The sequence below is a fragment of the Anolis sagrei genome, chromosome 3 (genome assembly GCF_037176765.1).
Source record: "Anolis sagrei isolate rAnoSag1 chromosome 3, rAnoSag1.mat, whole genome shotgun sequence".
NCBI classification, from domain to species: Eukaryota; Metazoa; Chordata; class Lepidosauria; order Squamata; family Dactyloidae; genus Anolis; species Anolis sagrei.
Window position 1 is genome coordinate 226075760 of NC_090023.1, and position 13689 is coordinate 226089448.

Sequence of the window (13689 nt, forward strand, 5' to 3'; positions counted from 1 at the left end):
ATAATACCCAAAGCCAGCGATGTTATTTTGGCACAGGAGATAAGAAATTCCATAAGCACCACTCCCTGTTCTTGGTTGTAAAAATAATAAACATCTCCCTTATTTTAAACAAAGATATTAATAAATATATTTATTTTTATTATGAAATACTTACAATAATGAAATATCTATTATTTAAACAAAATAAAAAGAAAAAATATAAATATATTTTAAATACGTTGTTATAGGTTCTTTCGGGCTATATGGCCATGGTCTAGAGGCTTATTTTAAATATCTGAAAGGGCCAGATAGAAGATAGCTTGAGCTTGTTTTCTGCTGCTGTGGAGGCTAGAAGTAATTGATTTAACAATGGATTCAAATTACAAGAACAAGGATTCCACCTAAACAATGGGAAGTTGGGTAGCGGTGAAATAGACTACCTCAGTGAATGGCGGAAGCTCCCCCTTTGGAAATCTTTAGACAAAGGTTGGATGAGTATCTTTCAGAAGCATCTTTCAGTTGTGAATAGCAGAAAGTAGGACTATTTGGTCCTTGCAGTTCCTTCCAGTTCTATTATTCTAATGACAAGTTATAAAATAACTTACATTTCACAAAAGCTATGATCTCTTTCCTGCGGTTGCTGCTTCACTCTTCCAGAGAACAGGGCCAGTCTTGAAAAGCATAATTAAAGGATTGTTCACCGATTTGTTGAATACATACAGTTACTGATTCTGGGAGTGGTGAGAGAAACCACATGTGCACTAGATCCTTGCCCTTCTTGGCTTATCCAACTTGCCAGTAGAGGATTGTTGAGTGATTTGCGAAGATTGTAAATGCCTCGCTGGATCAGGGACAAATTCCACCTTGCCCAAAAAAGGCAATAATAAGACCAATTCTGAAGTCATCCCTTGATTCCTCAATATTGAATAATTACTGGCCAATTTCTAATCTCCCCTTCTTGGACAAGGTCCTGGAGTGAGTGGTGGCTTCTCAGTGTCAAGGATTCTTGGATGAAACTGATTATCTGGATCCATCACCGTCCGGTTTCAGGCCTGGTCACGGTACAGAGACGGTTTTGGTCACCTTGGTGGAAGACTTCCGTAGAGAGCTTGACAAGGGAAGTGTGTCGTTGGTTCTCTAGGATATGTCAGCAGCTTTCAATACCATCAACCATGGTATCCTTCTGGGGCGGCTCTCCAGAATGGGCCTTGGGGGCTCTGCTTTGCAGTGGCTCTGCTCCTTACTGGAGGGTCACAGTCGGTGATGCTGGGGACCTCCTGCTAGGTTCCCTGGACTCTGACCTGTGGGGTCCCACAAGGTTCCATTCTATCCCCCATGCTTTTTAACATCTACATAAAACTGTTGGGTGAGGTCATCCAGAGCTTTACTGTTCAGTACCATCTCTACCCAGATGACATTCAACTCCACTACTCTTTTCTCCCAAATTCCAAGGAAGCCTCCCCAAACATATCCTGGACCAGTGCTTGGGCTCTGTGATGGACTGGATGAGAGCTAACAAGCTGAAGTTTAATCTTCACAAGACCGAGGTCCTCCTGGTCAGTCGGGCAGCCGATTGGGGTATAGCATGGCAGCCTGTGGTGATGGGATTACACTCCCCCTGAGGATAGAGGTCCGCAGTCTGGAGGTCCTCAAACCCCACAAAAGTATTTACTGCCAAATGTAATGCACAGTGGCAAAAAGTGCATTCTTTGCATTATAGTTGTTGCATGCTTAGAAATCCCCCTTTAAAGACAAAAGTGTTAGAACACCAAAGCTTCTAGCAATGGAAGAGAAAACCTTGGAATGCAGCTATGCTGTAGAATGAATCTTCGTTAATTGCATCGGTTCAATTATATTGAACGTTAATGCCTTAAATCAAGAAATAGTTTTCTAAGATCTACAGAGATAATCGCAGGAACACCTCAGCAAGTGAGAGTCCACAGTGGCAGGCTAAAACCCGGAACCTCAAGCCACTGACTGATACCAAATGAGAGACTCCCTCCTGGGTACACAGAAAACTGGGTGACTTGGAAGGCGCTGAACAGACTGCGCTCTGGCACCACGAGATGCAAAGCCAACCTTAAGGAATTGGGCCACAAAGTGGAGTCCACAACATACGAGTGTGGAGAAGAGCAAACCACAGACCACCTATTACAATGCAGTCTAAGCCCAGCCACATGCACAGTGGAGGACCTCCTTATAGCAACACCAAAGGCACTCCAAGTGTCCAGCTTCTGGTCAAAGGACATTTAATATAATGCCAAGTTTTTTAAACTTTGTGTTTTTTAAATACATTTCAGCTGTTCCTTTGGTTTGCTTCTGATATAATAAATTAATAAATAATGGTATTGAAAAATGGAGCTGTCATTTAACAAGATGCTAATGCCCCACCAAACTACAAATCTGAGCATTGCATAGCATTGAGCCTGGCCATTTAATTAGAGATAACATTCCTCAGATAGGAGCTCCAGGTGCTCCTAAAGCAGCTTCCCCTTTGGCTTTGGCTCAGCGCTAAGATTTACTATATTATGTGAATTTAATTCACACCCTAATTTTGGTGAAATAATTAAGCCAAAAAAGGTGAGCATTATACCTGAGTAAATAGAGTAATTATTCCATGCTGACCTATTGTGGTCTTAGCCATAGGCTGAGCCTATAATGTTTCCCATTTTACTTACAGTTCACTTTAGACTGGTGTTTATTTCTATGGCACCTGAGGCACTCTGTAATTTCAGATGAAAATTTTCTCTCAAGTGGATTACTCAAAACATCAAATGGCTTTCTGCTAGGAGTAGGGAGTGTTTTGTTTGCGTGTATGTGTAACAATTATGACCTATTTCACAGAAAGGCCACACCTTGGATGTGCAGTAAACTAGATTTCAGGATGGCAAGGAACTAACAATAATAGATTGGGAATCTGAAGTTAATCACCCAACACAGTAAAGAAAGCATATTTCATCCATATTGCCTAATTTCACCTGATTTTCTCTCTCTCTTTCTCTTTTTGACCTCAAGTTCCCAAGGGAAGGATCAGTGCAGCCAACACTGCTCCTGCTCAGAGTATCTCTTTCATCCCGTCTGTGGTGATGATGGTGTGGAGTACCTCTCTCCTTGTCACGCTGGTTGCACTGGTTTTTTCTCTAATTCTTCCAATTCAAGGGCTGTGGTAAGTATCATCATTGAGAGCTTTTGGGGCTGGAAGGAATCCCTGTAGTTTTTAATGGCTGCTAGATTATCTTTATGAGATCCTGTGTAAAGAGTTTTCTATTTGGCAAAAGAGCTGGGAATATGGATGTGGGCTTAACATCACATTCTGTATTTGTTTCTGTTTACTGCTAGTAATGACTATCCTAACTACTCAACTGGAGAATATATTCTTGGTAGGCAAGTGGTGCCCAGTTCACTCCTTAGGCCTCTATTAAATCTGAAGGGAAAGATGAGTCTGACAACTTTGCCATTTGGGATGACTAATAGACTCTATGAACTAGAGTAGAGTTTCTCAAACTGTGCTCTTCCAGATGTTTTGGGCTTCAACTCCCACAATTCCTAACAGCTGGTGAGCTGACTGGGATTTCTGGGAGCTGAAGCCCACAACACCTGGAGGAGCACAGTCTGAGAAACACTGAACTAGAGTGTGAATTGTACCAGGCTATAGTTTCACAAAGCCAGGACTCTCTGGTTCTATATTGTCTCTCGAATGCAGTTCATGCCCAGTGAATGGCCAATTGCTCATGTCCAATATCTCTTAAGGAGAAGTCAATCTGAAGTCCACTCTCTACAAAGGTAGGTGGTAGCAATACAAGCCCATTGGCCAGATACACTTCCTGTCACATTTTTATAACCACCAACCCCTGTCCAGTCTGCAGTTCCTCCCAAATTAACTTATACAGGGGAGAATGCCCTACAAATCTTTTTGGCTGTCGTAAAAATAACCCAAATCACTAAGGAATTGTGTTCTCTTTAGATATTCCTTTTCCTGGCCCTCAAATATTTTTTTCTTGCTCAAAAACAGCCCCCCAGAATCAGGAAGTGGGAGCAGAAAGGGACTTATGATCAACTCTGGATCATATTTAGCTGAAAATATAAAAATGTAGTTCATGGGGTATGCAGGAGTGAAAATCAGACTCTGCTCTTTTTCAGTCACTTGCCCCTGCCTTAAAGTAACTCTGTAAGCAGAATTCATGCCTATTGTTGTCAGAAGCAGCTATAGACTAATGTTGAACTGGTTGAGCCTGCATTTACATTATTGACATTTGTTCTAAGGTTTCAGAGATGTTGGACCAGAAATTTTAAAATCAAATTGGTAACATTTTCCTTTTTCTGCCTTGAAGTCGAACATCATCTGGAGGGCTGTGGGTACATTGATGAACTGTAGCTTTTCAGGGGTTCAGAGAGAGGTGTTTCGTATAACCTGCTTCCTGGTCCTTTTAAATGGGAATGCCAGATGTGAACCTTTCTTGTAAGGAATATGTTCAATTTATGAGCTGTGGTCTTGAGATAGGCTTGTTGTTCTTCTCCAATTAGATCTACACAAACTGCTCCTGTATTGATGCCAAGGATGGACAGTCCTCAGCAATGACTGGATCCTGTCCGCTGAGCTGTGCCCACCTGCTGCTGCCTGTCATCTTTATCATCTCAATTGCTGTATTAATTGCTAGTCTCTCACACAACCCTATGTACATGATGGTGTTACGGTAAGGAGGGCCTGGGGCAGGATGGGCAAATGCTTCTAGTCTAAGGGATCATTTTCTGGCCACAGTGCCCATTGGGATCTGCATGGACTGTCATTAAAAATACTCCAGAGTGATAGACAATCACTTCTGGTTTAGAAAAAAAACCCTATTTTTATTATAAACAGTACAATGGCAAGGAGTGCAACTTATTATTTGTGTCAAAAGCATTGCGTAAATAAGTATAAAACTTAGAAAAATAGAGGGAACCAGTGGTTAAATAATTTATGACAAAAACAGGCAATAGCGACCACATTATCTGTAGCTTTAAACAATTCTTCCTCTGTGCATGAGGCAGGGCATTGTGGGCAAGCATACATATGCAGAGTTGTTTGTTCTGCTCCACAGTCACACAAGGTGGAGGATTCTTCTAGGTAGTGCCATTTTGCCAGGTTGTCTTTTGATCTGCCCACTCCGCTTCTAAGTGCAACCTATTTAAAGGGGGAATTGCCACACATGGATTGGGAGAGGGGCAGGGAGAAGGCAATCTGGTAGGGCTGAGGGCCATATAAACTGCCTTGGGAACAGGATGCAACTGCAGAATGGCACTTTATCTTTTCCTGCTCCAGGGCTAGTGTTCATCATACTGAATATGAAGGTACAAGTACACCTCAGTTCACACAGGAAATGTCTTCCTGGGCATTACTTCTTAGAACAGAAAATTTATTGCCAGAGGCAGAAATATGTAATATACACTTTAACAAAGTTATTATCCAAAAACTAACAATGAAACATCAGGAGAGAATGCTTCTAGAACATGGCCATACAGCCCAAAAACCTACAACAACCTAACAATGTGTTGTTTGATAAGTGTGTTCAGATTGTTTCAAACTGTAATGCATATCTGAAATGAAACATCCATGTCTGTTAATCCTTGCATTAAAAAGCAGTTAAAGTTTTCTAAAGCTGACTTGAAAACCTCTTCCAAAATACATAGACATTTTTTTTCTTTAACAGACTCTACATTTCTTAAAGTTTCCATTTTGTTGACCAGACTTACACATCTATATTTTTTATTGTTGGTGAGGCAGGCTTATGTTTTCCTCTTTTATTTCTGTTTTGCTTTTCACACATGTATAGTAAGGGATTCTGGAGGCATCTGCTGATGTAGACACAGCTATGGTAGAATTCTCTAGAGTAAAACACCACACCACCTTAAGCTTACTGTATTATTTACTACAGACTTGCTGCTGCGCTGTGACTCTGAAAGTCTGTATTTCTCCAGTTCTCCTTCTCCATTATTCCAGTTCCAGTGTTGTTAAAATAATACCCAGCTAGGTAGAGGATGAGAAGGATGAGTGAGGCACTGAGTGGGCAACAAAAACTTTGTAAAAATGTGCTTCTTTGTCCAGAATATGGATGTGCTCGACCCCACAGCCAATTATGACATATCCTTATATTGGCAAGCCTTGTCTGCCCCTTAAGCTTGTCAGGGGTCCAAATCAGCATGAAATTCCCTGTTGCATGGTAGAATGCATTTGGTAGCCAAATGCATTCCTGCGGTGAAGTGCACTAAAGAATAAGAACAACACAAACACAAAGCTGTTTGATCCAACTGGAGGGCTTTTTTTTTCTTAAGTTGCAGTAATTGTACAAATAGTACAAATGCTAACAAAGTATTTACAGTATGTACAACATCTCTCTCCTATATTCAAACACCAACCTCCAACCCTCATTGAGTTCCCTCGCAGGAATGGGCCTTGGAGGTACTGTTTTACAGTGGCTCCGGTCTTTCCTTGAGGGTCGTTCTCAGAAGATGTTGCTAGGGGACAGCCATTGTACTGTGGAGTCCCACAGGGTTCAGTACTTAATCCAGACAAGAGGTCGTACTGGTCAGTCGGAAGGCTGAACAGGGCATGGTGACCAGGAGAGCTTTTGCACAGTTAAAACTTGTGCACCAGCTGCGCCCATACCTTGGAAGCCTGACTTAGACATGGTGGTTACATCCCAAATAGGCTCTTGTTACATCCCAAATAGACTACTGCAACGCACTCTATGTGGGTTTGCCTCTGAAGACTGCCCAGAAACTTCAACTAGTCCAATGGCAGCCAGATTGCTCACTGGGGCTGGGTACAGGGAGCACACAACACCCTTGTTACGCCAGCTCCACTGGCTGCCTATTAGCTTCTGAACACAATTCAAAGTGCTGGCTTTCACCTATAAAGCCCTGAACGGTTCTTACTTGTCCGAATGTATCTCCCGATACAATCCACCTAGGGCCCTAAGATCATCTGGGGAGACCCTGCTCGTTGTTCCCCCATTGTCACAATTGCGTCTAACAGGGACAGGGCTCAGGGCCTTTTCTGTGGTGGCCCCCCAGCTGTGGAACTCCCGCCCAAGTGAAAATAGATCCTCTACATCCCTCTTGACCTTCCGGAAACAAGTAAAATCCTGGCTATGGGATCAGGCCTTTGTAGATCAGGCTGACTTGCTGATGTGTTGACTTATATAGAACTGATGGACTGCCCTTGGATGATGATTTAAACCAGTGACTTCTGACTCATTGATTGTTGTTTTTATACTGTTTTATATAGTTATTATTATATTGCTGTTATGTTTTGATGTGGGTGCCATGGGGTGCCAATTTGTTAGCCGTCCTGAGTCCCTCTGCAGAGGTTGAGATAGGACAGGTTATAAAAGCCCTAAATAAATAAATAAAAGAAATAAACTTATATGCAATAGCCTCAGCACTCTGCTACGCCATTACAGTGACACCTCTGGTTAATCCTGAGACATTGATTCTGTTAGTACTTAAAGAAATGCTGAGTTACACATTCTGACAAAGCTCACATACTTATGCATTTATTCATAGTACCATCGTGAAGGATCTGCTTTATGAACCCAGTATAGGCTCTTTTCAGCTTAACTATATTAAATAAAAGGTTTCACCTTTAAACCTCATTTCTTACATATAATAGACACACAAGCTATAGGCAGGAGTCTTTTTTGTAGAGACTTTGAGTTTTGTGTATATGAAACATTGTGTCTTTCCCCCACACAGGGTGGTGGCCTATGAAGAAAAGTCGTTTGCCATTGGGGTTCAGTTCTTGTTGATGAGATTGATTGGTGAGTGCCAGCCTGGGGCTATGGTCTTCAGCGCATTTACTTGTGTTTAGGGATGGACAAATCAGACCAGATCCGTTGTGCTCATGTTCTCATTTTTTTCCAACATTAAGTTCATTCTGACTTGCACATGTCTCTTAAAGTTTACATTTTTAGGCATTCTTCCTAATGCACACTTTTCATTGTGCATGTGTTTTCCTCTAGTATAATGTATTTCTGTGCTCTTGTTTGAGCTACTACATATGCTTTTATATACATTTTTACTTGTGGATGTCATCACAAAATTGGCAAAAGTGTAAAACTGCATTGTTTAAATTACAATGTGAATTGTACCCATTTCTCACCACTTCCATGTGCCAAGAAAGGCAATTTTCCCAGCCACTTAAGTTTTTTGTGTCCTTGTTTGGACATCTTGAAAAAAAATTGCATTTCCAGAAAGTATTTAAGATACTTGGTACACAAGCAAATGAGCAGAGTTCCTTCAAGATCTCAGTGCCACTGGAAGGGTAAGAAAAGGGAGGCATTTTGATACCTTTGTGATCCCAGTTATGCTGTTGAGAATGCTTTGGGACTTAGATGTTGCCACTGGCCTCAGAGGAAAAAAGAGCTATTGTATATTTGAGGCAGGAGAGTGACTTGGTTTGCCAAGCTGCAATTTAAAGGAAACTTTAAAAAAAAAACATGATGTGCACAATTATTTATAAAGGGTAGTAGTGTAGATATATGTTCTAAAGAAAACATAAGTCACAGTTCCTAAATATGAACTATTTCTACATTGCCTAAGAGAGCTGGCTTTTTACATCTGCTGCTTCGCATCCACAGTCTGTCCCTAAGCTCAGCTCAGCTGTATTTCCTCAAGGACAAAGACCAGGAAAGGAAGTTCCATATCAGACTTGACTCTGTGAAGTTTCTGTGTACCCAAAGCTGAGTGTACAAAATGTAAAGTGTGCTTTGAAGCCTCACTTCTTTGTTTTTCTCTCTTCCGAAGCCTGGTTGCCAGCTCCTGCCCTCTTTGGATTTCTCATAGACACCTCATGCATCTGGTGGAATAAAAGGTGCAACCAGAAGGGTGGATACTGTTTTTACTATGACAACAACTTCCTCCGCAGCAGGTAACCCATCTATAAAATTTGTGTTAAGTCAAGGCGTTTCTTCAGTTAAAGTACATAAGGCTCCTGAAAATCTGATCAGTAACACCCGTTTTTGTTGGTCACATTCGTATCCCAATCTGTATATGCATATGCATTTACTAGGATCAAGAAAAACACAAAACACCTGCAGCTGTGGCAATGATTTTGGTGGTCCTATGTGGCCACTTGATTTTCCACTCATTTCCCAAATGCCCTTGGCTTTATTGTAGGAGGTACCTGCTGCAGGGTACTGTGTGTGTAAGTCTGCTTAAGCAATTCAAACACACCCCCAAAAAAGGGATGACGTGCACTTCACCTGGACAGCCCCTCCCAAAACAGTTTCGTCTTTATCTTTCCCACAGCCAAAGATAAATCCTCCCCCAACCCCATTCTTGAACTGTGGCTCTCTGGGTTTATTTGGGTTGCTCCCATACAGACGCAGCCTTTTTTCTTTGCCTCTTGGAAGTTGCAGATGCCGATCTAGCCAATCTAGACAGGCACTTGCTTCAGCTTCTCGTTTTTTAATCATGTTCTGCACAGTTGTCATTGATGGAGTCCATGTTCATTCTCTCAAAGGAAAGCTTAGCAAAACAGATATGGAATGGCTTCAGCAGTGGTGGCCCATAGACTCAGTTTCAGGAGAGGGTAAAAAGCTGTCCTTCCCAAAATAGAATAGTTTCCAAAACTGATTTGTAAGCTGCCACTCCAAGGTAAGGAATAGGTGTATCTGAGATCTTGTAATTATTCCTGCTTTTCCCCCCAGATGCAAATATCCTAGTGGTTCCACAAAGTTTTATTTTATAGTTTCATTTTATGCAACTATAATACTGATTGTGGAGCCCATGGTGGTGCAGTGAATTAAACTGTTGAGCTGCTGAACTTGCTGACTGAAAGTCAGCTATTTGAATCCAGGGAGCAGCATGAGCTCCTGCTGTTAGCTCCAGCTTCTGCCAACCTAGCAGTTCAAAAACATGCAAATGTGAGTAGATCAATAGGTACCGCTGCAGTGGGAAGGTAACTGCGCTCCATGCAGTCATGCTGGCCACATGACCTAGGATGTGTCTATGGACAATGCCAGCTCTTTGACTGAGAAATGGAGATAAGCACAACCCACCAGAGTCGGGCACAATTAGACTTAATGCCAGGGGGAAATCTTTACCTTTACCTTAACACTGATTGCTCTTTAACTGCCATGGTTCCATCCTATTTTATTGTAGTTTGGTGAAGGACTAGGTGAGGACTCTGACAGAGGGTTCTAAACACTCTTCCCTAAAATGCTAATCCCAAGATGCCATAGGATGAAACCATGGCTGTAGAATCAAAATGCTCTAATTATGTAGGGTGAAGGGCCCTCTCTTTGTGAACTTTCTTGCAACAAGAGATTCATATCACCAAGCTCACCTTTAAGTAAGGCTCTTTTCCCAGCCCAAACCCTTTCCACAGCAGAAATCAAGGTCCTCTTCCTTAGGTTTTGTGGACTCCAAGAATTATCAGTGGTTATCTCAAGATGAGGGGGTAAGGGAGAAGCCAGTCAAAGCCAATTGAAGCCAGGCAGTGAGACACTGTGTGGTGTAATTGCTAGAGTGCTGAACTGTGGGAGATCCAGGTTCTTGTCTCCTCTGAGACATGAAATATAAATGGTGGCCTTGAACCAGTCACATTCTCAGCCTGTCCTTCCTCACATGATTGATGTGAAGAGTCAGCCATGACTGCCACCTTCAGCTTAATGAAGAAAAGTTGGGAGATATAAACTCTATAAACTCTCCAGCTAGTCAATCTTCTAAGGACCTCATCACATGGAGGTCCTTAAACTGGGGACAGTGTGGGAATCTGTCGGGCAGTGGGGCGAATCTGTGGAGCAGCATGGGAAGCAATTGAGCAGCACCATGCATGGCCCCCCTTACCGTCACATCCTGTTTCCTGTCTGTACCCAGCTTGGTCCTGCTCTGTCCGCCGCTTACTCAATGACAACCTCATCACACAGGGGAAGAATTGGTGGCATGCTCCACTTTGCCACCCTTTTAATCACGGAACCCTCTGGCTCCCGTAACACAACACACTACTACTTCTAGTGGGGCTCTGTCCTGGCTGTGTCTTGGCATTGCCCTAAAATGAGGCTTTTTGTCCATGTGATGAGGTCCTAGATCCTATTACAATCTCAATCTCACTCCTGAAAACATGGTTTGTTTTTGTGGATACTCTTCTGAACAAACTGACTTTATATTTGCACTCAACATCTGTTCTGTTATAATTTACCATGCCAATTAGTTTATTTCCTTCTTTTTTCCTTGGCAGGTACTTAGGTTTACAAGTCGGTTACAAACTTTTTGGGATTCTGATGTTATCCTTGATCAGCTGGAAGCTGACAAAGAAGAAGGAATACAATGTCCAAGAAAAAACTGCTAAACACGTGTAGCTCTGCATTGAAAGATCCAGCTGGAATGCCATTTTGTACCATGCCTGTATTTACTCAACAGTACTTTGCCCTTGTGGCTTCTCCTTCTTTTATTTTATTTTTTTACAATAAGGGAACCATTTCATTATAGCATCTGAACATAAAACTGGCATTATCAGCTTCCACGGTGTGTAGTCCAGCTAACTGGACATGACTTTGTTGGTAAATGGAGAATAAGCAGCGGTTCTGGTGACCAAGCATCTAATCAGTGTTAAAAGACTCAGTTCAGCCTACTCATCTCTCCAGCAGACATTCACTGCGAAAAGATCTCAGAGGACTATGACAGAGGCCCCAGCCATGATACGACCATGAGGTCCCTTTGGGCCCCCACTTCTGTATTCCACAACTCTCCTGACATGTCCAGGAAGCTGACATGTTGTTGATGTTCTCCTTTCTCTCAATGACTAGGTTGGGGGGGAAAGGCAGCCAGACCTCTTGAGAAACATCAGTTCTCTGAGAATGGTGAATGAAAACTGTTAAGAGTCAGATGGCTTGGAAAGTAGTCCTATCTAAGAACTATTTCCCATACTGACTGAGTCCATCAAGCTGTTGTATTATATCCAGGGTGGCCAAAGATAGTAACTTACCACCCTCCAAGTGCTTTGGACTAACCTCTCAAGTTTCCTGGATACTGATCATAGTAGCCAAGGCTTAAGAGAGTTGTAGTTCAGAACATCTGTATGACACTACATTATCTTCCCTGAACCAAGACATGGAATCAAGGAAGGAGAGGAGTTATAAGAGCTCAGCTTGCCCTGACATTCGTGCCTTCTCTTTTCATTTATTACACAGGTCAGAGTGGACATAAGCTCCGCTTAATGTATAAAGTTAATTTTTTTGTGATATATTGAATTTTTAAATAAATACCATCTTTTCCAGTTTGTTCATACCATGTTATTGATCTTCTTCAAAGATGTCAGCCCACCAATATTCTTCTTGCCTCCATGCCGCCTTGTTGCTATAGTGATACCATGTCTAAACCTGAGATGCACTGAAGGGTGCTGACCAGCATTTGCATTCAGTGAATCCGCTTACAAAGAGATGGGTGTGTTCCAAAGTGCAGAAAATGCTTCATGGTCATGTTGGTGAAAGGTCTTAATTGTGTAATTGATTGTTAAATTGAAAATGAAAATGGTTGTTTGATTACTTGCACAATGAGTAGGGTGGGAAAGAGCTTTTTGTGACTGCAAAAATCGATCCAACTAAAATGCTCTTTGGTTTATGGTAAATAAAATGTATTCTTTGGCTATGAACACATCCATACCTGCAAAATAATTCAGTTCTAATGTGCAAGTATCCTTTGGTTTGACTCCTGCTAGGATCACATCTCTTACCCTTATACTCTGAATCTAATCTGCATTGACAGCCACACATTTTCTCCTACCCCAAAGTGGCATTGGCACAAATGGGAGTGTCCTATTTTATCCACATGTTCACTGTATTGGATTATCTTTGGTTGTACTACAACCCAATCAGTAATGGTTTGTTTTTCTTCCCAGCTTCAACCAATTAACAAATAAGTTAAGGGTACCTGCCTGCCTCTCTGGCCTTCCCAGGGCCTCTGGAGCCATGCAGACAGCAGCAGGCAAGGGAGGCAGGCCTTTCCCGCCGTGCCTCAGGCTGCTGCACTTCCGGGGTCTGTGGAGGCCAGGGAGACAGGCCTTCCCTGCTGTGCCTCAGGCCGCCACACTTCTGGGGTTCCTGGCCTCCCCTGGACGTAAATATTTAATATTTTATTAATATTTCCAAAAACCCGCAAAACAGCGAGTCCACTAAAAGCAAACCACAAAGTAGCAAGGGCACACTCTAGTTGTTCTATGGAGTGGGGTAAAATAGTACCGGGATTGCATATAGTCCTTCAATGCTGCTATTTACAGTCCAAAGTTCTTTCACATTCTCCCAACCCCCTCCCTTTTTTCTGGCCAAAAATAGTGAATTCCCCAACTAAAAACCTTCAGGCATATCAGTTCACCTTTTCAGTAGGTTGCAAGCACCCCCAGCATAATGGAACATCCAAAACACCAGGTTTGAAAAACAGAAGTGGATTACTCACTTCCAGATTTATTTTGCTCATTGGAATTTGGGCCGGTCTATGCAGCCCTTAGGTCCCTGGGGCAGAAAACTGGCTCCCAGACACACTGCAGTTGCCCAACTCTTCACGAACACTCCAGGTTCTGGCTGCAGTTACATTCCTTCATGGTCCATATGGCTGCCAAATCCACATGTTTGGAAATTCTTGGAACAATGTAATACTATGGACTGTGCTGGCCTAAGACATGGTGGCACCTGGAAGGAAAAACAGGGATGCCATTCTACCTTACTGATAAATATT

At 42.3% G+C, this 13689-nt stretch overlaps 1 protein-coding gene across 1 annotated transcript in view; it reads left to right on the forward strand.

The window, feature by feature from the left end:
- Positions 1–12238, forward strand: part of SLCO2A1 (solute carrier organic anion transporter family member 2A1) — a 74911-nt gene extending 62673 nt beyond the window's left edge. Inside the window, exons 10-14 of the mRNA XM_067465928.1 lie at positions 2995–3145; positions 4504–4673; positions 7711–7775; positions 8761–8884; positions 11198–12238. Of these exons, the coding sequence (XP_067322029.1) occupies positions 2995–3145; positions 4504–4673; positions 7711–7775; positions 8761–8884; positions 11198–11318 (631 nt within the window). The 3' untranslated portion in view covers positions 11319–12238. The remainder of the gene's footprint in view (positions 1–2994; positions 3146–4503; positions 4674–7710; positions 7776–8760; positions 8885–11197) is intronic.
- The last annotated feature ends 1451 nt before the right edge of the window (positions 12239–13689 follow it).